General features: G+C 39.1%; 1 protein-coding gene across 6 annotated transcripts in view; it reads left to right on the top strand.

The window, feature by feature from the left end:
• LOC307007413 (SEC14-like protein 1) overlaps positions 1 to 26,151 on the top strand; it is a 254,101-nt gene that overhangs the window by 175,618 nt on the left and 52,332 nt on the right. For all 6 annotated transcript variants that reach the window (XM_079629446.1, XM_079629445.1, XM_079629442.1 and 3 more), the window contains 3 exons: positions 16,830 to 16,964; positions 17,176 to 17,427; positions 17,737 to 17,915. In XM_079629446.1, the coding sequence (XP_079485572.1) occupies positions 16,830 to 16,964; positions 17,176 to 17,427; positions 17,737 to 17,915 (566 nt within the window). The remainder of the gene's footprint in view (positions 1 to 16,829; positions 16,965 to 17,175; positions 17,428 to 17,736; positions 17,916 to 26,151) is intronic.

Here is a 26,151-nt window from a genome sequence, read left to right as displayed (position 1 = left end):
CTGTCACCACGCACACTATGCCAATCTCCTCCTCACTCTCTGCACATGCGCAAACATAAACTAGACAGGGTTGCCACTACACCATAAAACCAGCAACTATTTTTTTTTTCTTTCTTTTTTAAATTACTTATAAACATTAACCCTCTGGGGTCTGAGGTGTTGTCTGGGCCCTGGAGGTGCTCTGACATGCTCTGAAATTTGTGCTTATTTCTGTTACTTGTGACATTTTTATGGCTAAAGTCTGATTACACTGTATTTAGCACAAACTCTGCTAATAATACATATGTAAGCAGCATGTATGTAAAAGTTTGTGGTTTTGAGATAATAACGTTTATGCGTGGTTTGTGAAAAAAATTAAAAATAAATATGTCACTGAATAAGGTCATGAAACGCACACTGATTATTTCTTGACAAGACTTTTGAAAATTGTATCACGTAGCCTATAATATTTGCTCCAAAACTATGTGAAAATCATCCTGCCTACTCATTCAGATAAAACAATATAATGGTTTAAAATTTGTAAGACATGTTTTGTGTAACAAACCTTTATGCGAGGAGGCGTGACTCGTCATGAATATTGAGTGTTTCACACCTGAGAAAGACAAAGACCCTCGCATAATGGCTCTATCAGGTGCTATCATTATGAGGAGCCTTGTAAAAAGAATGAGGAGTGAATTTAAAAAAGAATGACTTTTTGATTGTTTGGATTTATTTACAACACAACATAATCCAAAGATTCACAACAAAGGAAAAAAAGCACATTATTGAACACTGATCTAAAGACAGATACTTGAACAGTCACACACCTTTGTGCCATTCCTGAAACATAGTAAATACCTGCCATCTCCAAGGTGTTTGATTTTTCATTTTCCCATGTTCATGTACAGAGACATGTGGATGTTGAAGTGAGCAGGACTCCATCAGTGGCATCTGGTCCCCGTTTAAAAAAATAAACCTGTGAACATGCTGTTTTCAAGAAACTATAGCACTGCACGATTTTGGGAATACATTGTACATTTTTCTGGTTAAAATTGCTTTTAAAAATTTACAAAACACACACACACACACGTATTAAATAATGAACACCAGGTATCTTCTGCCTTGTAGGCATATACGTGCAGGGCTGCATAAAATAATATTAACAATAGCCTTTAGCAGGTGACTTAAAAATGAACACTTCAGTAACACTACACTAGAAAAACATATATTGATTATCATATGTTACTTCAAATGTTTCTATCCGTTATGAAGTTATGAAATGAGATTGGAGTAAAAACATGAAGCCTAATGAAAATGGAAAACAGACTGACTCAAACTCACAATGCGTGCAGAAAACATTCACTGAAGCGATCGAGCCGCTCCAAACTATGAAATATTATTGTTACCATATACATCTACGTTTGAGCAGATATCCACAAACACAGTATTTAACAGTAAACACAGGTTTAAACATTATAATATTCACCGTATTAGAGTAAACACTGTAATACTAGCCTACTTTTATATCATGCTGTTTTATTATCGAACATAAAATCATCCTTGTGTCGTACATGTAGGCCTATATAAATTAAGGTTTGAAACATTGAAAGGTTGCCTACCAATTTAGTTCACATTTCAACATGTTTCTGTCTATATGTAGAAACGCATACATGTACGACATTAGGCTTTGTGTTTTTACTCCAATCTCATTTCATAACGTAGCCTACATTTTAGTCTGCCACCAGTTTAACATGTCTTACCTTAAAAATCTTTCTCCAATTTGCTCAAATCGCGTTCTTCTAATCCTGAGGCTATCCAAGGTAAACGGCACAGCACAAACGCAGTCTTTCAAACTTGACGAAAAGCAGAGAGGAGTACGTTACTGGAGTCTCTGATTCTTTGTTTTTAGGTAATGAGGGCGTTTACATTTTCGCGTTCCTCCACATGGATCATTTGCATGTCAATGTTCGTGCGCGCATGGGTGTGGTCACATTAGAGTTAATTAGGACACGTTTGAGAAACTATACTGAGTTCCTGGTCATTTTCTATCGCGTTTCAGAATGAACTTCTCATTGAGAGAGACCGCAGAATGCACATCATGTTTATTTTCTTTATTTTACGAAAAACACAACATTTTGTTTTTATTATGAGTGTACACAAATAAAATACATTTAACCGGTTTGAATGGTGTATAACACTTTTATGTAAGATCAAAATCAACAGAGTATTTTTAGTCTCTTTTGACTCTGATAAGAAAAAAAGCTAGCAGATCACGCCGGCGTGATTGCTGACCCCAGGGGGTTAATTGCAACCTTCCATTAAATATAAACATTTAAAGGTAACACTTTCCAATAAGGTTCGTTAGTTAACATTAGTTAACTACATTAGTTAACATGAACTAATAATTAATTGCACGTATACAGCATTTATTAATCTTTGTTAATGTTAATTTCAACATTTACTAATACTTCATTAAAATATTGTGCACATTAGTTCATGCACTGTGAACTAAAATGAACAAACAATGAACAGCTGTATTTCTATTAACTAATGTTAACAAAGATTACCAAATACAGCAGTATTGCTCATGGTTAGTTCATGTTAGTTAATACATTAACTAATGAACCTTATTGTAAAGTGTTACCCATTTAAACTTCTAAGCATAATACAAACATGATTTGAAATATACAATTACACCTATGTGATTATTTCAGTCTTTTGCAACAAGTTTGTCAGGACTATTTCAACTTTCAGCATGTTTCAATAAGTCTTTCAGGGCATTTCCATTCACGAACAGATCTTCTCAATGGTATCTCAGTCTTTTCAGGTTGTTCTAATTCAGCTGATAAATCTGTCAACAGATGTTGACGATTCCTCCTTAACACAACGCCACTTGTAGTTTCAACATTATAGGACCTTGGTTGAATTTGTTCAAGTACAATGCCTTTCTGATTCCAGATATGAGTTTTATTTTTAAATCTGACCTCCTCACCAGCATGAAGTTGAGGCAATTGAGGAGTTCCTTTATCATAATAGATCTTTTGCTTAGCCTTTTGTTGTTTTTTGAATTCTTTGACTTTCAAAGAAAGTCTGTCACGAGAAGATCCTCAGACATGGGTAAATTAGAACGAAGACGTCGTCCCATCAAAATATATGCCGGGGAGTTTCCACACCCATGTAAAAACTACTTCCACCATCTACTGCCTTTTGCATCAACCTTTTCACAACTCTAACTGATTTTTCCACTAGACTGGGGGAAATATGGACTTGATGTTGTATGTCTGAAGTCCCAGTCTTTTGAAAAACTCTGGAAACTAGCATTAACAAATTGAGGGCCATTATCTGTAAAAACTTCAGTTGGTACTCCATGTCGAGGAAAGATTGATTTCAGGCATGAAATAACATTTTCTGCCGTAGTTGTGCTTAACGCACACACTTCTGGATAAAATGAATAATAATACGTAACCAAGAGGTAATTTTTCCCATGACATGTTAACATGTCTGCACCTACTTTTTGGTATGGTCTTTCAGGTACCGGATGTGACTTTAGTGGCTCTCTTGGATTATTGAATTGATATCTGGCACATGTCTGACATTTTGGACAATGCAATTGTGATGTCCTGATTGATTCCAGGCCAATACATGACTTCACAGGCTCTTTTTTTACACTTCTCAATTCCCCAATGGCCTTCATGGATTTTGTTCTACATCTCATTTCTCAGATTTTTCGGAATCACTACTTTATTTCCAATTCAGACTTGCAGGTCTAAAATTCATGAACAACTTCAACACAATTTTGCTTCACATCTGGCCAACCATTTATGCAATGGTATTTCACCTGAGTGTTTGGTCTTGTTCTGTCTCTTTGTAGATCAGTTTCATTTTGGAATCAGCAACAGGTAAAGCTTCTACGATCATGTTCACATATGCTTGAATGTCCTCAGTCAACTTTCCACTCGAGGGTGTAGATGGGTCTACGGCTCTGGACAAGGTGTCTGCCACAAACATTAATTTACCTGGTGTATAAAATACAGTTAATGCATAACGTTGCAATCTGATCATCATTCTTTGGATTCTCAATGGACAATTAAGATATTTTTTTGAAAAATGCAATCAATGGTTTATGGTCAGTTTTAACATCAACAGTCTGTCCTGCCACAAATTGATGAAATCTCTCACAAGCAAAAGTAATACTAAGCAACTATTTTTCAATTTGAGCATATCTACACTCCGCATCAGTCATCGAACGTGAGGCATATGCAACTGGTTGCCAGGTTCCATTATAATCCTGAAGAAGTACTGCTCCCAATCCTGTCTGTGAAGCATCAGCTGAAATTTTAATAGAACGTTTGGGGTCATAAAATTTCAAGATTGGCTCTTTAGTTAAGATCACTTTCAAATGTTGCCATGCAGACTCCTGTTCATGGTTCCAATTCCATTCCTTATTTTTCTCAGTTAGCCATCTTAATGGAGCTATCTTCTCAGACAGATTAGTTATGAATTTACTCATTTAGTTCAACATACCCATGAATCTCTGAAAAATTTTTACTCATTGCAGTCTTGGCATATGTTCGATAGCAGAGATCTTAATGGGATCTGGTCGCACTCCAGCACTATTAATGATGTTACCCAAGAACGTTAACTCAGTCACCCCCAATTGGCACTTTTTTCTATTCCATTTCAAATTTGCACGCCTGGTTGCTTCCAGAACCCTTCTTAACCTTGCATCATGTTCTTCTTTCGAAGCTCCCCAGACAATTATATCATCCATCGATGTATCAACATCTTCTATGTGTTCATAAATCATGTACACCGTTTTATTATTCAGGAGCCAATGCAATTCCAAAAGGAAGCCTTAACCCTCTTGTCCTCTTTGGACAAAAATTACCAAAAATGTATACGTTTTGAAATTTAATTTTTTTTTGCTTCATCGGAATGGGATGAAACTTGGTGACTTTTATTGTATTACTACCTATGTGAACCAAGGTTATAATCGTTAATGAAAACAAACGATAAAACTAGGTGGGAAAAAAAACATTGTCGTTAACTGAAATAAAAAAATAAAAACAAAAAAACAATAACTATGTAGGATTTGAGGATGAACCAAACACAAATTAATCTTCCAGGTGATTCGTTCAAACATAATTCCACACAGAACTCAACACCCCAGACCTCAAATCACCAATCCAGAACCATAAAACCCAGGCTCCAGCCAGTCTACGCTTGCCAACGAAAAACCCCCAGTAAGAACTTTATGGCCATGCAAGCTTCAAAGAGATGAGCCAACTAAAGGAAGAACGTGTCAAGTTAGATAGTTTGGAAAAGACTGATTGGTTCACAGATAGCACAGCTCGGGACCCAACAAGATAACGGCAGAGGTTGTTTAATGCCTAAAGGATTTAAAACAGACCTCCTTCTTCTTGAGGACCTTTGAACAACCTCATGGTTGAGATCTCTCAAAACCACAGAGACTGAGACTTTACATTATAAATTACATAAAATCATCCCAAAACAATTATTGACGAACTTATAATCAAACATCGTTCAACTACATAATTCTATATTGTGTCTGCAACCTCTGTATGTGTCTATTATGCTTAGATCACATATAAGTCATGTAATTGTTTTAACTATTAGATATTTTAATCGAAGTGTGTCTTGTTTCCTATCAGTACGATCATATATTCTTAATTCAGAAGATGGCTTGATTGAAATCTGTGTAAAATGTTTTTGTGTTCTTAAAATAGGAATCATGTCTAAACTGTACACTCTGTACTCTGCTCGAGCTGGAGAGTGAAGAGATCACAGATAACGCATGATTTATAATGACTGGTGAAGATAATGCCCCCTCTCAAATAAAGACAGTGTCTAATTGGTCAGAACTCATCCAGGAGGCTGGACCAACATTTTGAGTTTAAAATCTTAGGACCCGATCAAAGATTTGGGGGAGAAGAAGACCGTTTGAAGAGTAGATTTACACCAGACTCACAACTAACCATGTAGACGAGCGGACGAAAGAACCCAAATCAAGATCAGAAGAACATGGGTTAAAGGATTAGTTCACTTTTAAAATGAAAATTCTGTCATCATATACTCACCCTTAAGTTGTTTCAAACCTGTATGAATTTCTTTCCTCTGCTGAACACAAAGGAAGATATTAAGAAGAATGTCGGTAACCAGACAGTTTTTGGTTCCCAATGACTGCCATAGTAGGAAAAAAATATACTATTGTAGTCATTGGGAACCAAAAACTGTCTGGTTACCGACATTCTTCTAAATATCTTCCTTTGTGTTCAGCAGAGGAAAGAAATTCATACAGGTTTGAAACAACTTAAGGGTGAGTATATGATGACAGAATTTTCATTTTAAAAGTGAACTAATCCTTTAAACAGCTTCAGTCAAGCCATCTAACAACTCATCTCACTTTTCTTTCTTTTCCTTAGTTTTCTTTTCTTTTCCATTGAAAGTCTCGGTTCTAAGTTAAGTTTTGCTGCAAAGTTTCGTTTAAACGATTCGACTGTAAAGCCCACTTCCAACTTCAAAGACCTTCCATCCATCCGCCAACACACCACGTGATTGGCCGCCCAAGACATCTATCCAGGCACGAGGAGACCGCCAACCGGGAAACCCCCTTTTACGCTGACAAAATGAATCCCCAAATGAACGCAAAGACAAGCAAGTAGCCTCCAGACTCTTAGCTGAACTGACCAGAAACAAATAATGAACTTTTGTGATTGCGAATAAGTGAAGTGTCCTGTGAGTGTAACTCTACCGCTGCATTAACATGTGATGTGAATGTACGTCGAGATTTACAGTATTGGGACTGAGGCGCCAGAACTGCAGCTGATAGAATGTGCGCTGTAACACGATACTACCATATTTCTTCAAAAGCAGATGGAGTGGAGACATCAAATCATCCACGATCAAAAACTGCGATATCGCATAAGCACATGTATAAAACGACTGTAAACGTGTCTGAAAAACACAAGTAACGCGTGCTACCTTTGTACATTTAGGGGCTGTTTACACCTGGCCACTTAATGCGTCTTCTCAGATCAAATAGCTCTCTGATTTATCAAAACGATTCCATTTACAATGTTCACATGTGTTTTTGCAAAATGGATTTAAATCCGATCTTCAATTCCCGAGCTATATGCAGATTTAATGGAGTGCACGTCACCGAAAACAACAGATATGAGCTGCATTTTATCAGCTAAAATGTAAAAATCAAAGACCGCAATAAGAGAGAGAGCGGCTAACAGCCTTGGTAAGAATTTTGGTTCTTCACTTTTAATAAAGCTGATTGTGTGTTGAGCGTCTGCGACTTACTTTCACTTTGATTTGCGATAGTTTGCATGTTGACTTGATGAGTAGATGCTCAGCTGCAGTGATGCGTGTTGCAGTAGCGTCGTCATATCTGGCTATAACATTACATATAGCCTATAACATGCTCTCGCACGTTTATTTATTTTGAGCATTTTTTGGGAGGAGTAAAATTTACATATGTGGTTTCATCAAGATGCATTTACACTTGTCCAGTTTTGTCTGGAATGTGGCCCAGACCCCCTGAAGTGTTTTGAGAAATCGGATTTAAATTAGTCTCGAATGCGTTTCGGAGGGCAGTTAGACCTGGTCTTTTCACGATCAGATAGCTATCAGATCACAGAACACGCATGAACTAGCCAGGTGTAATCAGACCCTTATTCATCAAGACAGAGGCGAACCAGCACTGAATGGGGGCCACAGGCAAAATTGATCAAGGAGGACCTTTTTTTATTTTATATAGGATATGTTTTATATATAGCTAATATATACAATGTTTTTGTTAATATATCTTCATTACTTAGATAGCCTATGTTATTATACAAAATTCAAAAAGTAGTAAACACAGAACATCTAAAAGAACATTTTTACAACATTATGTGCTTATTTTTTTAAATTAACGAAATGTCAATCTTCATCTTTATAACAGAAGATACAACAATCTTCAATATAGGCTAAAGTAAATGTTTTATTAGTTGATTAGTTCATTAACTAATTGTTAACACAAATTGAATGTAAAGAGCTGGATACTTATTATTAATTAAATAATGTAAACTATAGTAAATGTATTGATTAGAGTTGCCATATACTAAAGATTTTACTAGTCGACTAATCACACGTTTATTAATTTCTGCTTAAGTACTGGGTGCATGGAGGAATATATCCCATCCATAAATCTTGCCGCAAAAGCAGGCTAATGATAATAATTATGTCTTAAAAACTAACAATGCATTTTAATTGTTTATTAATAAACTGTTTTCTAAATCAGTGTCGACTGCAAACATGTCTCCATACATCTCCACTAATAGAGAGAAATGCATCTTTCATATGGAATAATCAGATGATATTTGCTTTCGATTTGATTTTTTTAGTTTAAAAGTGGACATATCAAGCTTTATATAGATATGTTTCTCATATGTGAGGCTAGTAGGCTATATCCTACGATTCGTTTCTGCTTATTTTTTGACGCGCTCCAGTTCACAGAGATCATGAAAGCGTGCCCTGATTGTTTTATTTTATTTTACGAAAGCAAAACGTTTTCTTGTTATTGTGAGTTTACAAGGAGAGTCTATTTTGTCTATTTTGACTATAGATCTCTAAACTCCTCCGGTGGCCCCTTAAATAAATAACGAACAGTCCCTTACTTTTGTATTCAGCACAAACTCTGCTACAATAGTATATCAGCAGCATGTATGTAAAAGTTTGTAGTTTTGATATGATGTTTATGCGTGGTTTGTGAAAAAAAAAGAGTAATTGAAATAAGGTGATAATACCCATACTGATTATTTCTTCACAAGACTTTTGAAAATTGTATCATGTAGCCTAGAATATTTGCTTCAAAACTATGTGAACTACTCATTCAGATAAGACAATATATTGATTTAAAATTTGTAAGACATGTTTTGTGTAAGAAAGCTGTATGCGAGGAGGAGGCGTTAACAACCCATGCATATTGAGTGTTTCACACCTGAGAAAGACAAAGACCCTCCCATAATGGCCCTATTAGGAGCTCTCAGGCACTATCATTATGAGGCACAAAGAATGACTGCATTTAAAAAATAATGGCTTTTTGGGATTTATTTACAACACAACATAATCCAAAGATACACAAAAAAGGACAAAAAGCACATTATTGAACACACTGATCACACCTTTGGGCCATTCCTGAAACATAGGTGTCATACATACCTGTCATTTCCATGTTGTTTGATTTTTCATTTTACCATGTAGGCCTACATGTACAGAGAATCATGTGAATGTTTAAGTCAGCAGGACTCCATCAGTGGTCTCTCATCTGGTCCCTGTAAAAAAAAAAAAAAAAAAACGAAACAACTGTAAACATGGTGATATCAAGATAAACTATAGGGCTGCACGATTGTGGGAATCCATTTTTAGATTTTTAAAATTGGGTAAAAGTTGCGATTTAAAAAAAAAAAGCCTATGTAATGAACACCTTGTTGTACCTTGTAGGCATATACGTGCAGTGCTGCTTACAATAATAATAACAAGCCTATAGCAGCTAGGCAGCCTATAAATCGTTAAACACTTCAGTAACACTACACTAGAGTAAAAATATAATTGATTATCATATGTTACTTCAAATGTTTACAATTGTTATCACGTTATGAAATGAGATTGGAGTAAAAACATGCATTTTGCTTTTCAAACAGACAGCACGACTGACTCAAACAGACAGCGTGTGCAAGAGAACATTTACTGAAGCGATGGAGCCGCTGAATGTGAAGTTTATGCAACAATAACACCAACTAATATAATTCAGAATTATTTCTTACCTTAAAATCTTTGTCTTCAAATCGCGTTCTTCTTCTTCGGATGTAAATCCAATAAGCTCGCGCGCTTCTTCCAAACTTGGCAAACAGCAGAGGACTGATGAGGTTAGGTGCATTGTTTTTGAGGTAATGAGCGCGATTTGCATGTCTATATATTTTGCGCGTGTGGGTGTGGTCTAGGGATGCAAATTATCGATTAATTCATTAATCATTAATTGATTGACCTTATCGATCGATTAACGATTAACTGATAAGCGGCTATTTTCCTGAGAATGTACATTTCTCACGGTATCAATAGTGTCTTTAACATAAAAAGCAAAATATTGCTTATATACTGAACAAAAATGCATGTTATATTGCTCAAATGATGTTTTTTTGTAACAGTTGGGATACGGTACAGAATGGCATTTATGTAGTTTAACAAAATAAATTAATAATTGTGAAAATAATTGTGCACTGGCTCACCTGTTGCAAACATTAAGCAACATAAAATAAATGTTAAATAAAAATCTATATGGGTAGGCCTAGCCTAAACTATATTAAGTCTACATATAATAATCTATCTGGTAAACTACTTGAAAAACTTAAAACATTAGCAGCAGCAGCACTTATTGATGCTTGGTCTGAGAAAGGTAACAGTAAGATTACTAGACCTGGAAACTTCAAATATAGAACTGAAGGGATGTCAATTTTCACAAATTCCCATGATCGATCGTAATTTAAATCAACGATCAATTATGCGTCTGCTGCAGTGCATATGGCCAACAGCATGACAGGGTTTGTTAAAAACGCTATGTTACTCACCAAATGAATGAGAATGGCTTTTAATCCAAATAAAGGGCTAGTAGGATTGTAAAATGTTTCGATGTGAATGATAATTAAATTAATTATTTAATAATCAAATATAACGACTAACAATACAACGTGTCACCAACGCCGCCTCAGATGCGTGCTTGCAGTGTTACGTTAGACGTGCACTGAAACGCACTGAAAACGGCAACTAAACCCAATGAATTCACAACGATTTAATAAAATAGTGTTCTGATGTTATGTAATATGACAGTCCCAAATTAATCTTCGTTATTATTAGTCGTGCATTGCTGCTTGAGCGGCGCGCGCTGAATGAATAACCGTTGAGCACTTTGCTAGCGCGTTATTTAACTCAAAGAAGCGAGACCTATATGAGATTAGTCAGATATATACAAAATAAACATGATATTACAAATTATATCTGCACAAAATGACGTGAATGCACAAGTGAACTTGAGTTACGTGCCATTCAGAATGACTCATGTTGTGGACGCGCTCTTCCTGGAACAACACGACACGGTAACTAAACCCAAATACTTCACAATGTTTTATTACACTATTGTTCTCTTTATAATGTTATGTAATATGACAGTCCCAATAGTCATTATTAGTCGTGCATTGCCGTTTGAGCTGCGCGTGCTAAAGATCACGCTTCAACAATTCTTAACCAAATGCATCCAATATGAGATAAATCAGATATAGATAGGCGTACACATAATAAACTATTACAACTTACATTTGCACAAAACAAAAGGCTGCGAATGCACAAGAAAACTTATAGTCATGATGGTGTAAAATAGTCCCAAACATAACTCCGGCGCTCTCGCTTGTGTTTCGCGGTTGAGCAGCACGCACGCGCATGAACCTGCTTAATCGATGATCGATAAGTTTGATCGATTAATGTATTATCGACAATTAATCGATCGTCGATTAATCATTTGCATCCCTAGTGTGGTCACATTAAAAATAATGAGTTTTTGTTGGTTTTATACAAATGACTTAAACAGAGAATATTTGTTTTCTTTTTGAATCAGGTAATTTAAAACTACACAAATGTTTATAAATATATAGAGCTCATAAATGTGTGATAAGTATTCGCTGAGTTTTGTTTATGTTTAGGGACGTGCTCAAGAAAAAAAAGTTCACGAGATGGAGAGGCAGAAAGCACACCCTGTTTATTAGGGCCCAAGCCTTGAAAAGGCGAAGGCCCTATTGTTTTTCTCAGGATTATTCTTCTTCTTCTTTATTATTATTATTTTTATTATTTATTATTATTATTATTTTACTACCTTTTGGGCACTTTTGGGGGCCTTAACGTGCTCAAAAACTCTTGAAACTTTGCACAAATGTCAGAACCTGCGGCCATCAGGGCCGGACTGAAGCTGGTACCCGGGCGTGGCAGGGGGGGCTCGGCAGCGCCCCCCTGGAATGGGATTCAAAAACATGTCCATATATCAAACACGCTTGCATGTAATAATATGAAACTCGGTACACATATAGATCTCATCGGGCCGAACAACTTTCGTGCTCTAAGTTTTACGCCAGTCCAACAGGAAGTCGGCTATTATGGGTTGTATGGAAACGCATGTTCTGGCATTTGAAACGCTTCTCCTAGAGAATTCATCCAATGACCACGAAACTCGGTGTGCATGAAGCCAAGACATGGAGGATGATAAATTGCAAGGGGATTTTTGATATCTCAAACGGTTTGGCCGTGGCGAGGAAACAAATTTATGGCGAATATTGGAAACAGGAAGTGTGTTATAACATCCTCATACATTAACTGACCTTGATGAAACTTCAGCAGTGTGTTCGCTGTAAGAGGCCGATCACATGGATGTGACTATTGTGAGTCAAAGTTATAGCGCCACCAACTGGCAGCAGGAAGTGTGTCACTTTCAAAATGCTTTGAAATCACCCTCTTATTTTTACCGATTTGCTTCAAACTTCATCTGTATAATGTAAACACACGGCAGATGTAGACCTGTGAAAGGATTATTGATATCTTAAATACTGTTGCCATGGCAACGCATCAAACTTTAATATTCTTTTTAAAGTTTTTGAGACTCTTAGCATACTTGAAATTGCATGAAACTCGACAGACACTTTACATTTATTGCCTAGTACACTTGTGCAAAGTTTCAGAAACGGGCGTGGTAAGGGGCTCAGTAGCGCCACCTTTAGTCAAAAATGGGGTATTAGTTTTACCTACAGTAACAAAAATCGGTATCTATATTTATCTCCCCGAGCCGGACAACTTTCTAATTTACAGTCATTAGCTCCGACCAACAGGAAGTCAGATATTTTGGTTTGAATGTGATTTGATGGGAATTTTGCCAGTCTCTCTCAGTGTCTGTGTGTGTGAGAGAGGAGGGGGGCTTTATTTTAACCCTTTCTCTGCTGTGTGGGACTTCTCGGGCACTTTTGGGGCCTTTAACATGCTCGAAAACTCTTGAAACTTTGCACACAGGTCAGAACCTGCGGCCATCAGGGCCGGACTGAAGCTGGTACCCGGGCGTGGCAGGGGAGCTCAACAGCTACCCCCTTGAACGTGGTCCGAAAACTTGGTCCATATATCAAACACGTTTGCATGTAATAATATGAAACTCGGTACACATATAGATTTAATCGGGCCGAACAACTTTCGTGGTCTAAGTTTTACGCCAGTCCAACAGGAAGTCGGCTATTATGGGTTGTTTAAAAAGGAATCCCCCTGGAATTTTATATACTCCTCCTAGAAAATTATTTCGATCGCCACCAAACTCGGTCAGCATGAAGTCAAGACATTGAGGATGCTAAATTGCGGACGGATTTTTGATATCTCGAACGGTTTGGCCGTGGCGAGGAAACTAATTTATGGCGAGAAAAGAGAAACACGATGTGTTATAACGTCTTCATACATTTATTGATCTTGATGAAACTTCAGTAGTGTGTTTTTTGTAAGAGGCCGATCACATGGATGTAACTAATGTGAGTCAAAGTTATAGCGCCACCAACTGGCAGCAGGAAGTGTGTTACTTTCAAGATGCTTTTGACTAAAGTGGGGGGGGGGGTTATTTTTACCTACAGCCACAAAACTCGGTATGTATTTTGTGCACATCGAGCCGGACAACTTTCTCATTTACAGTCATTAGCTCCGACCAACAGGAAGTCAGATATTTTGGTTTGAATGTGGTTTTGTCTCTCTCTGACAGAGTTCCCCCTGCCATTCTGTGTGTGTGTGTGCGTTTGTGTGTGTGTGTGCGTGTGTGTGTGTGTCCGTCTGTCTGTCTGACACCCCCCCCCCCCCCCCCCCGTGTGTGTCTGTGTGGGGAGGGGAGGGAGAAAGACTCTATTAAAAATAGGTATATTGTTCCATCTAGTGTTTTATACTATGTATACATGTGTTTTTTCTTTTAAACAAGTGTTTTAAAGTACAGTAATTTCAATGAATATATATACCACACTTCATAGGAATTTTCGGTGTTGTGTACTTACAATGGCTGCTGATTTCATGTGTCCGTTAAGTCCATGAGACTGTAGGGTGTCTAATTTTTCATTTTAGGTTTCAGAAGGGTGCTCACGCATACTTTGTGGTTGATATGTGCCCTCGATGCACACTTTTGCAGAACCCACACTGATGCAAGCTCTAAAGCAGACTTCTTCTCGACAGTCAAAGCGGAGTTACGTTATTGCCCGTCGTGCACAGGAACCCTAAAGGCACCGGGGTGGCGGTATATATATATATATATATATATATATATATATATATATATATATATATATATATATATATATATATATATATATAAATAAATATAGCTGCAAGCAGCGATGGAGGGCCCAAGCCGGTGGCACCGCCACCTCGGTGCCTTTAGTGCACCGGCTTGGGCCCGTAATCGCTGCTTGCAGCTATATTTATTTATATATATATATTTTTTTTTTTTTATTTATTTTACAAAAGCACAACGTTTTGTTTAGATTGTAAGTGGACACATACAAAAGTAGACATCTCACAGATTCTTTTTTCATATTTCTTAAGTCTGTATGACCATACATGACGGAGTATTTTAAGTCTATGTTGCTGCTATGTAAAAAAAAAACAGCAAAACGCGCCCGCGCGTTTGCCGATCCCAGAGGGTTAGGCATGGTCACCCCATAGGGGCAGTTCCGAGTACGAGCAGGGGTCGTGGATCACTTGCCAGTCCCTGTCCTGGTCGGCTGAGACTGTCAAGCATTTTCTGCCTACTGGACAAACCGAGCTACAGAGGGGAAGAGGCCTACTCGGCGCGGAAGAAGAGACCATCTATCCAATCACTGCCCTTCTCTAACCAATGCAGGGACCACAGATGCAGATGCAACCAGCCCTGAAAAGCCCCTCAATGATGATAGAGGTGAGGAGCATCACTCTGACTCCACTGCCACTGCCTCAGAAGATCTCTCGAAGGTGTACAGATTCGTGACGACATAGAATCCCATGAAGTATTTTCTAAATTTCCCCCAGCAGAAACTCTCCAGGGAGAAAGGAGAAAGGCTGGGACGGTTCGGCTCGGCTCAACTGCAAGACCTGGTTCTGAGCCAAGCATGGGGGAATGTCCAGGTGGTTTAGGGTCAGCCACAAGTTGGACTGGGTAGACTCCCTTATCTACATTTTATGATCAAGAATAGATTGTTGTATAGAGCGGATCAGCGAAGGGGTGAAATTATAAAACAAGGACACGAGATCCTTACTGACCAAGGCTCGTTCTTCATGTCTACTGTGATGAAAGAGACCTGCCGACAACTGAAGTTGAAACAACTCAAAACCTCCATATACCACCCCCAGACTGATGGGCTTGTAGAGAGGTTTAACAAAACCCTTAAACAAATGTTAAAGAAAGTGATTGACGTTGATGGGGAAAAATTGGGATCAGCTGTTACCATATGTCTTGTTCTCTATTCAAGAAGTCCCACAGAGCTCCACCGGTTTCTCACCCTTTGAAGTCTCAGTCTTGTGTGTGGAGGTTACATTGCTTACTCAAGTGTAAGCTTTAAAACAAATAAAACCACTTGTTTTTTTGCCGAAAAAGCATATGACTACTTTTTTCCACACAGTGCAATCAGGAATCGAAAAGAGAATCGTTAAAGAATTGGATCGATAAGCAGAATCGTCAGTGGCATGGTAATTGATAAAATCTTATCAATTCCCATCTCTAATGACGAGAGAAAAAAGGTATGCTTGAGCATTCTGTCCTTTTTGGGGTCGCATCTTGTGAGATCGTCACGTTTTTGGTTCATGTACATGTCTTTGGTCCGTGTTGCATTCATTAATTTGAACCGCACCAGAGTTCATTTGGAAGTGGACAGAGACCCATCTTTTCAGCGGTCTTAGTGCGCTTTGGTGCGCACCAGGCTAGCGATTGCATCGCTTTGTGCAATCACACCAGAGTTTCTTTTAAGGGCCCTTTCACACCTACCTTGTTTGGTCCGGATTTTCTAACTTTTCAGTTTGATCCGAATCAAAATTACAGGTGTGAAACCTCCCACGGACCACGGTCCGGACCAAACAGATGAAATTTGGTCAGATGAAAAGAGGTAGTCTCGGTCCGGATCAAACTAAACAAAGGTTTGGTTCATTTCTAGTGTGAAAGCATTGTCTGTATAGTTGGGACTTTCAGACCATTTACAGGAAGTTCCGGTGGTTCTCGCAGGATTGCTGGGAGTCTTCTCCTCCTTTCCTGCCGGCGACGATCAAATGTTCGCTCAACGAGGACGTTCATTTGGCGAATTTGAACTAGCCTTGAGTATAGTTGGTGCTGCAGGTAGTAATGCTGTAATAATAACAGTATAGTGGCAACGATATGAGTCTGTTCATTCAATCTTGTCAAAGTTACCCATCGAATTGACAACACGCTGATGTCAGATGCACGTCCGTTTACAAACCAATCAATGTCAAGATGCAGCCCACATAGATGATGACGACAGGACGCAAGTATGTCATGTAAAGTTCTTTAGTGCGCTCGCATAATTGCAATGTGAAACCAAACCAAAACTTACAGAATGTATAAAATATATCAAAGCATGAACTTTCAGGTGTGAAAACCCCATTAATCAGACCAAACATGCCAAGGGTTAACACACCCTAAGATATGCATGTATTCAAACCGAGGTATTATCTGTGTTGACTTAACTTAGTATGGTTTTAGTAGCTTATTGAACTAATATAATGACACTGTGAAATATGTGCAGTGTGAAGTGCCAGAGGGTGGCTTGGTGCCCAAGTCCCTGTACAGAACTGCAGAGGAACTGGAGAATGATGAAATCAGGCTGTGGACGGAGACTATTTACCAGAGTGCCAGCATCTTTAAAGGAGCGCCACATGAGGTCAGGCTCCATTAGAAACTATTTGATTTGGGTTGTTTGGTGCATTTGTAAAATATGATCACCTCATCTAAGATTTTTTACAAAACTGGATTTCAGTCTGAGAAAACACAACATTGGTCACATTTTGAACCAGAGTGCCACCTACTGAACAGTATTAAAGCTACACATTTAGTTAAAGAGCACAATTTCTTTTTTATATCTCTTCCTTAAGATATTGATTGAGATCATCGATGCCTCCTCAGTCATCACTTGGGACTTTGATGTATGTAAAGGTGATGTGATCTTCAATATCTACCACTCTAAACGAGCTCCACAGCCGCCAAGGAAAGATCCGCTGGCTACCCATGGCATTACCTCTCCTGCAGGCAACAATGTGCAGCTTATAGATAAATCCTGGCTGCTGGGCCAGGACTATAGCATGGTGGAGTCACCATTTACCTGCAAAGAGGGAGAAAGTGTGCAGGTATGTCACATACAATCAGTATCCAGTTTGATGCTGATTCCATCAGTTTCCATAGTAAAGAAGTTTATAGTGGTCATACCATACTTTGTTTCTGTACTTTTAAGACTTCTATGTAAAGCATAATTGCATTTCTCATAATATATTTTCAAAAAATTATATGACCTTTAAAAATGTAAAATAATTTCATTGTTAAAAGTTCTGTGTTAAGGTGGTGGATGATTGAAATTAAAGACAGTTGTCTTGATATTTGTATTATCCCCCCCCCCCTTTTTTTCAATCTTTCTGCCAACATTTCTACACACCCTTTAGGGTTCACATGTGACTCGATGGCCAGGTTTCTATATTTTGCAATGGAAGTTCCACTCTATGCCAGCATGTGCCACCACAAACCTACCTAGGGTGGACGATGTTCTGGCTACTCTGCAGGTGTCCTCTCACAAGTGTAAAGTCATGTACTACACCGAGGTTCTAGGCTCAGAAGATTTCAGGTAAACTTTCTGAAGAGCTTTGAATTGTGTTGATATTTGTTGTATTTAGGGATGCACCTATATGAAAATGTTGGCAGATATGATAATTATTTATATTTGAAAAGGCTGATAACTGATATGTTGGCCGATAAATCTAAATCCAAATTTTTATATTATTGTTTAGAACCTGATTACAAAAAAACCTTGTCCCAAGCACTTGAACATAAACACAGTACAGTAGCCTAGTTTGAACCAGTGTCAGTTTTAAAAATAATTTTACACTCCTATGGCGTATAAACTTTCTTTATCAATTTTTTTTATTACCTTACAAATAAATTTAATAATACCAAGTCATTTGACATCATTACTTGAGTATAAAGAATCAAAATGCATGTACCATGAAAATGAAATAGCCTCCGCACGGACAATAATGAAATGATTTCAACTAAACCATATTGCTGATGAAAATATGAGAAAAATTTAATTGCTAGTTATAATCAATAAAGCATCAATGTTTTTGATAAAAAAAAAAAAATTATATTACTGTTTAAAATAACCGCTGTTGTGGCAAAAATTCATTAAACAAATATCACTGCGTAAGAGACATTCTGAATCAAATGAGATTTTATAAAATGATTTATTCTTGCAAGAAGTTCCCCGTCACCACACAGAAGTTACCCTGTGAAGTGAGTGAGACACCGAAGGGGAGGGCTGCGCACATTTTATACCCATTTCAAGGTCTTCAGTTGCTCTTCCTAGTAGTTTTCCACAGACCAAGGACCCATTACTGCTAGCTTCAATTTATCACTAGTTGACCCTTAAGCCCCCGCCCAAACTAGTTGACCTCTGACCTCTGCCCAGCCGTTCCCAGTGTCTCGCTCCTTCACTTCAGGTGTATAAACATACATACTTTTCATAAACAGAATCTTCTCTCACTACAAGTGAGAGACACATATGTGACATTCTTTGAATCATCTATATTTTACTAAAGATCAATGAATATCATAAAATTGCCATCACACCACATTGCTGTTTGAGCTGCTTGTGCTGAAGCTGAACAGCTGAATGAACACCCGGTAAACTGAAGTACTATGTTATGCGGGTTAATTAAACCTTACGAAAATGAACCATAGTTTTATTATAGTAAAAGTGTAGTAACCATGTTTTTTGGAGAATTGATTACCATTTGTATAACCACTGTTTTACTACAAATACCATGATTAAACTATAGTGTAGCAAAATATCTAGGTTACGACTGTAACCTCTGTTCCCTGAGAACAGGGAACGAGACACTGCGTTGATGACGGTATGGGGGAACGTCCTCCACGTGGACCGGTGTCTGAAAAGCTATCCAATCACGGCAATCGAATTTGACCGGCGACAGCCTATGACGTCACTACTAGTGCAACCCGGAAGTATAATGAGGGGTGCCCAGAGTACATGCCATCCACTTTCGTCTGAAGGGACTGTTCAGCAGGCGTCCCCGAGGCATGGCTAACGACGCAGTGTCTCATTCCCTGTTCTCAGGGAACAGGTTACTGTCGTAACCTAGACGTTCCCTTTTGAAAGGGAACTCTCACTGCATCTGACGCTAATGGGGAACGAAGTACAATCCTACCCAGACACTCCCCCTTCGGGTCACAGGCTGTCAGTGACATTATTCCCTACGGTCACTGCCCAAGCTATAAGCCTCAAAGAGGCCTCCGAACAGCGTAGGCCTACCAAGGCTGCTCAAAGGCTTGGTACCAACAGCTTCCAAGGAAGGGGTTTCTTTAAGGGAATATGGCTAGGGGGTCCGAAAGGAGTCCCGTCCAGTCACTTTCTGAGGGGGGCATGCCACCAGGGAGGCTGACCTAGTCTTGCCAACAACCTGTCTTTTTTCCCAAACAGAGTCTCTCACAAAACCAACAATGAAACCGGAACATAGAGACGGGCATCCTGGAGAGTAGAACTCAGCATAGCGCTTTATAACCCTTGCAAACGAGGGGAGTAACTCTACTCAATCCTGGATCTACACAGAGCTTTAAAACATCGTGGAGGCTGTGCACTCTAAAGGGACCCTAGATAAGGGGAGCGCCTCCAGCTCTGGTGCTGATCTAGCAGGAAGGCCTCGTGAGAGTCCTTCAACCTTCTAACCAGACTTAGGGTAGCTAGGAAAATAATATATTTATTTGACCAGGTTTAGGGAGGCTCAAAGGAAGCCTACAATGTGATGATCTTATTTATTGCTAAAAACCCAGAAGATAGTGGAACCACTTTCAAGGAGGCCTGTGAATGCCTACTTCTTTACAGTGATACTTGTTAGAAGAACTGGCCTCAGATATCATAGGTGTATTCATAGAAGTACTACGGGCCCAGTTTTTCCTACTTTACATTGACAATGGACAGTGTACTCAGAGCGCTATCGACCCTTTAAACAAGGGGAGTACAATCTTACGCTACCTGACTATCGAGGAGGCCTATAGAAAGGCCTTCAACTTCAATTATCAAAAGCGTCAGCCCATGGCATGCTTAGGCTCTAAGGGAGTGTACTCAAACTCGTCCCAATGGGAGGCAGTACTAAAAAGAGCCCCAGTGGTGCAGGGGTGAATAGATTAGAGCTGTGGGTAGCCAAAAAAGCTCTGAGCCCAAGGGAAATGGAGGCCTCACCTATGAGGCCAATGACATGTTCGCCTTTTGACTTGAAACCAATTCAAGGGGCCTAGATATCCAACCTAAAGACTAGCTGGGAAATTCTAGCAACAATATACACATCTGAAAACGGAGACCTCAGCATTACTGCTTCCAACTCTTTCGTCCCAGAGAGAGACCGGTCTGACAACGCCCAGAATATATCTGCATGGGAGGCTTAGGAATAGCCTGCTTACCTATGCTGCTATTTATTCTACCCTTAAAATCCACTAGCATAATCGCCTAATGCAGAGGCGGGCCTAGGCTTGTGACTTGTAGAAAAAGGTGGCCAGTACCAGGAAAAAAAAACTAGACCATACAGAGATAAGCTGTAGATGATCTAAATCTATAGAGCCTACGCTCAGATACTGAGGAGCTCGGGACGAAAAAGCTTCTAGCAGATCGTCTCCAACAAACTCCTAGTACACATGCCTAAGCCAGATATTAAGGCACCCCTTGTGGTCATGACACTTGATTATCCGATATCTGAAGTTCAAAGCTATAGTCTCATAAGAACTCTCAGAAGTGAGAGGAGACCTGTTTTACAAATACAAGGTGGCTATCCAGGTGGCCCGATGAGGGGCAACGCTTGGTTGGTCTATCTGGAGCTTATACAAAGCGGTGGCCTCAGGAGACAACCCCAAATGGGAGGAAGCCATCTCACGCTGAACAAAACCTGTTTGAAGCTCACATGCACGGTGGTCTTACCAGAGATTCCTCTATGAGATGAAGCCAACTTGTACATTTCACTGGGTGACCAAGATTTGCACTAGCACCTACTACATAAACCTAATGACTCTATCACAAGAGGAGGTCTATGATAAGGTATGCCAACCTACCTATAAAACGGGAACTTTTAAAATGTTGTAAAAAATCCTTCACTGACAGCCGAGCGCGCCTTCGCCTCTCTGAACTTTTCCACCACCGTCTTAACGGAGGCGTTGAAAAGTTCAGATGGCGAAACCTGAGAGCTTTTAGTGCCGATGCCTCTCCAGCAGCGAGATGGTTCGCGAATGTTTCATCGATTGGGGGCATCGACGTATACCCATGTTCACGCATCACCTTGACATCAGCATAGTTTGCTCGCTGCTGACGATGGATGCTTGCAGAATATGGGTTCTTCCATGCCTTCTTGATCTCAGTATGCAGATCAGGAAGGAATGGAAGGCTCACGGAAGGAACTGCTCATCCAGCCTGCCGCGTATGGCTCCTTCCTTTACGCGCTCCCACGGCAGCTGAAGCCTCGCTGAAGCGCACTCCATAACACCCAACAGCTCATCATACGCGGGGCAGGGAGGCTGTGAGGGTTCAGGTTGTACCTATTCTTCACCCTCAACAGCCATCTCCTGCTCTCTCACGCTAGGTGCCAGCAGAGCACTTGCTGCCGGATCAGAGGATGTAAGAGATAACACATCCTCGTCCAGCAGCTCACCCTCACAAGCTTCTGACGGGCGTGAGAGAGAAACACCTCTCTTAAAACGTCAGTGAGCTCCATCTGGGAACCCCATGATCCGAGTCTCTGCAGTGCCTCAGCACGAGCGGGACCCAAACCACTGGGCCCAGATGCCTGTCCCTCTTCCCTCGAGAAGAGGGCCAGACGAGATCGGCGTTTTCTAAGAGGAAAACTCTCACATTCTGCACAATCAGGTCTCTCAAGAGCTGATCGTGCGTGCTCTTCGCCCAAACAATAAACGCACAAGTTGTGTGTGTCATCTGGTGTCAGAAACCTGAGACACGGATCCACACACTGAAACGCTTGTCACTTGCCATAATTGTTCTTACCTTTTTCAGGTGATTGCAAATCAGACATGACAGCCCCTGAAGACAAATAGAGGATGACATGTTGTCTAGGCGCCCCTTTTATACTTCTGGGTCGCACTAGTAGTGACGTAATTGGCTGTCGCCGATCAAATTCGATTGCCGTGATTGGATAGCTTTTCAGACACCGTTTAATGTGGAGGGCGTTCCCCAATACCGTCATCGAAAGGGAACAATGGTTAATTTGTGGTTACTAAGGGTTTTTTGGTTTTATTTGTAGTAAAACCATGCTTCATTTTTGTAAGGGAATTAATTAAATCAACTCAATTAAACAAATTAATCAAATATTTATTCAACATAAACATAATATTACTACTTATATCTGCACAAAATGACAAAAATGCACAAGTGGACTTGAACCAAGTTACGTGCTAGTCAGAATGTGTAACTGCTGATGTGGATGCGCTCCTCTTGTAACAATGTGCTGAAACACAACAACTAAACCAAAAGAGTTCACAACATTTTAAAGGGTCATGAAACCCTATACCAAATTTTCAGAGATTTTTACAGAGTTATGCGTGTTGAACATCATAGAAGACAATTGTTACCATCCGTTAGTTTTGATTTGTAGGAGAAAACAGTATGTGGCGTTTTCTTGAACTATAGTACATAGATGACTCATCAGTGTTTCATAATTATTCACGAGACTGCATGTCCTTATCCTATGAGAAGACGCCTCGCTTAATTATTCACAACAGCACGTGTTGATTTACTATGACAGATGCTTCAAACAGTGAGATCGCAATACAGTAAGTGAGAGATGCATTAATGGATCAAAAATTTGTGTTTGTTTTTGCTTTAAATTAAACCATTGTCTTCCCCTGTAAGAATGAACACCAGTAGCATGAGTCGCATTCGTGTGATGTCAACTTCCTCCTTCGATTGATTGGCTAGAGGAGGAGCTGTCAATCTAGAACTAGTGGACCAATGGTGATGCTTAAGCCCACCCTAATTTACATGAAACTCAAACTACAACATTTGGAAAAGCAAGCGCAGAACATGGAAAGAAGAGCGAAGAGAAAAATAGCACAATCATACAACATTTTTAATATGAGCGGAAAATTCAAGAGAGCACAAAGTACGGTGTAATAATACCAAGGAAAATATAATTTAAAATAAAACATGAACATAAGTTTAAGTTTTGTGCAAAATATTTTTTAATGTTTAAAGTTTTTATTCATGCTTGTTATTTTTTTGATTCACGCTTATAATATTTTGATCCGTGACAACGTTGTTTGCTATTCTGATAATTTTGCATATTTTTTTGCATATTTATTTATTTTTTACATGTGTTTTTAAAGGTTTGATTCACGCTTATTATTTTTTGATCCGTGACCGCAAAACTTAAGACGGGATATTGATCCCATAGTCTCCCCTCTTCCCTCTCCACTCCGCAGCTCACCACGCTCACCAGGCTTCAATAAAACAACCTATATGATATTAATCAGATATTTCTAAAACAAACATACTATTACAATTTATATCTGCACAAAATGACACAAATGCACAAGTGAACTTCAATCTAGTTACGTGCTAGGTAGAATGTGTAACTCCTGTTGTGGATACGCTCTTCCTATAACAATGCACTGAAACAAGTAATTAAACCCAATAAATTAACATCGTTTTATTATAATGTTATGTAATGTGACAGTCCAAATTATATTTATTAATGTCATGCATTGCTGTTTGAGCTGCATGCGTTGAAGCTAAAGATGATCACCAGTAAACTAAAGCTTTTTTTTACCGTGTTAATTAACTTAACCAAACACATCCTATATGAGATAAATCATATATATATATACAGTCATGGTCAGAATTAATGGCACCCCTGGTAAATATGATCAAAACTGGCTGTAAAAAATAGATTTATGTTTATCCTTTTGATCTTTCATTCAAAAAATTGCCAAAATTCTAACCTTTCATTGAAGCAAGATAATTGAAATAATTGAAATAATTATGAAATAAATGTTTTTCTCCAAAACACGTCGGCCATAATTATTGGCACCCTTTATTAAATACTTTTTGCAACCTCCTTTTGCCAAGATAACAGCTCTGAGTTTTCTCCTATAATGCCTGATGAGTTTGGAGAACACCTGACAAGAGATCAGAGACCATTTCTCCACACAGAATCTCTCCACATCCTGCAGATTCCCAGATCCATGTTGGTGCTTCTTCTCTTCAGTTCAGCCCACTCATTTTCTATAGGGTTCAGGCCAGGGACTGGGATGGCCATAGCAGATCTTGGTTTTGTGCTCAGTGACCCATTTTTGTTTTGATTTTGATATTTGTTTTTGGATCACAGTCCTGTTGGAAGATCCAAACATGGCCCGTTATAAGATTTCTAGCACAGTCTGTTAGGTTTCGATTTTTTATCTGTTGGTATTTTATCCAATACATGATGCCATGTATCTGAACAAGATGTCCAGGACCTCTGCTGTATATTTAATGCTCTGGGCCTAATTTTCTGCCAGAGTATTTCATTTTACACATGGGGTACTTTTTTATCCCTGTGTGCACCAAACCCATCTTAAGTGTTTGCTGCCAAAAAAGCTATTTTTTTTGTTTCATCTGACCATAGAACCTGTCCCGTTTGAAGTTCCAGTCGTGTCAGGTACTTTTAAAACGTTCTATGGTCAGATGAAACGTTCTATGGTCAGATGCTTTTTTGGCAGCAAACACTTAAGATGGGTTTGGTGCACACAGGGATAAAAAAAGTACCCCATGTGTAAAATGAAATACTCTGGCAGAAAATTAGGCCCAGAGCATTAAATATACAGCAGAGGTCCTGGACATCTTGTTCAGATACATGGCATCATGTATTGGATCAAATACCAACAGATAAAAAATCGAAACCTAACAGACTGTGCTAGAAATCTTATAACGGGCCATGTTTGGATCTTCCAACAAGATTCAAGATTCAAGATTTACTTTATTGTCATTCCACAGTACACTGTAGTATGAAATTACGTGCAAAAGTTCACAGCTAAAATGTAGCATAAAACAAATCAAAAACACCATTAAAAACTAAATATTAGTTACATAAATACTAGGTACTGTATATACAGTTATGAGAATAAATATCCATGTTTAAAATAATGCTGTTAAAATAAGATACAATCAGAACAAATAATTTGTATACATTAATTGATATGTTAGTGGATTTTTGTGTTCAATAATCTGACGGCAGTAGGGAAAAAGCTATTTTTGAACCTTACAGTCCTTGTTTTCAGACTGCGGTACCTTCAACCAGAGGGGAGATAGGAAAACAGTTTGTAGCCTGGGTGAGTGGGGTCCTTGATGATGCCCTTTGCTCTTGACAGACATCTTTGCTGGGCCAGCTCCTGAATGGGCTTCAGAGTAGTCCCAATAGTCCGCTCAGCTCTCCGCACCATTCTGCTCAGTGCCTCTCTCACTGAAGCTTTACTGCTCTCAAACCAGAGAGAAATGTTGCTGGTTAGAACGCTTTCGATGGTGCCCCTGTAAAAAGTGGTCATGATGGATGGACTAAGGTCGGCCCTCTTCAGCCTCCGCAGGAAGTGCAGACGTTGGTATGCCTTTTTGATGAGGGAGGAGGTGTGCAGGTCCCAGGACAGGTTGTCAGCCACATGAACCCCCAGGAACTTTACAACTTTACCCAGGAGTGTTTTTTACAATCTCCACAACAGACCCATTGATGTGGATTGGGGCGTGCACAGGCTGATTTTTCCTGAAATCAATCACCATCTCCTTGGTTTTCTCAATGTTCAGAACTAGGTTGTTTGTCTTGCAC

Source organism: Phoxinus phoxinus (genome assembly GCF_949152265.1).
Source record: "Phoxinus phoxinus genome assembly, chromosome: 11".
In the NCBI taxonomy this organism is placed as follows: Eukaryota; Metazoa; Chordata; class Actinopteri; order Cypriniformes; family Leuciscidae; genus Phoxinus; species Phoxinus phoxinus.
Note: the sequence above shows the minus strand (reverse complement) of the source record. Positions and strands in the feature narration are given on the sequence as shown.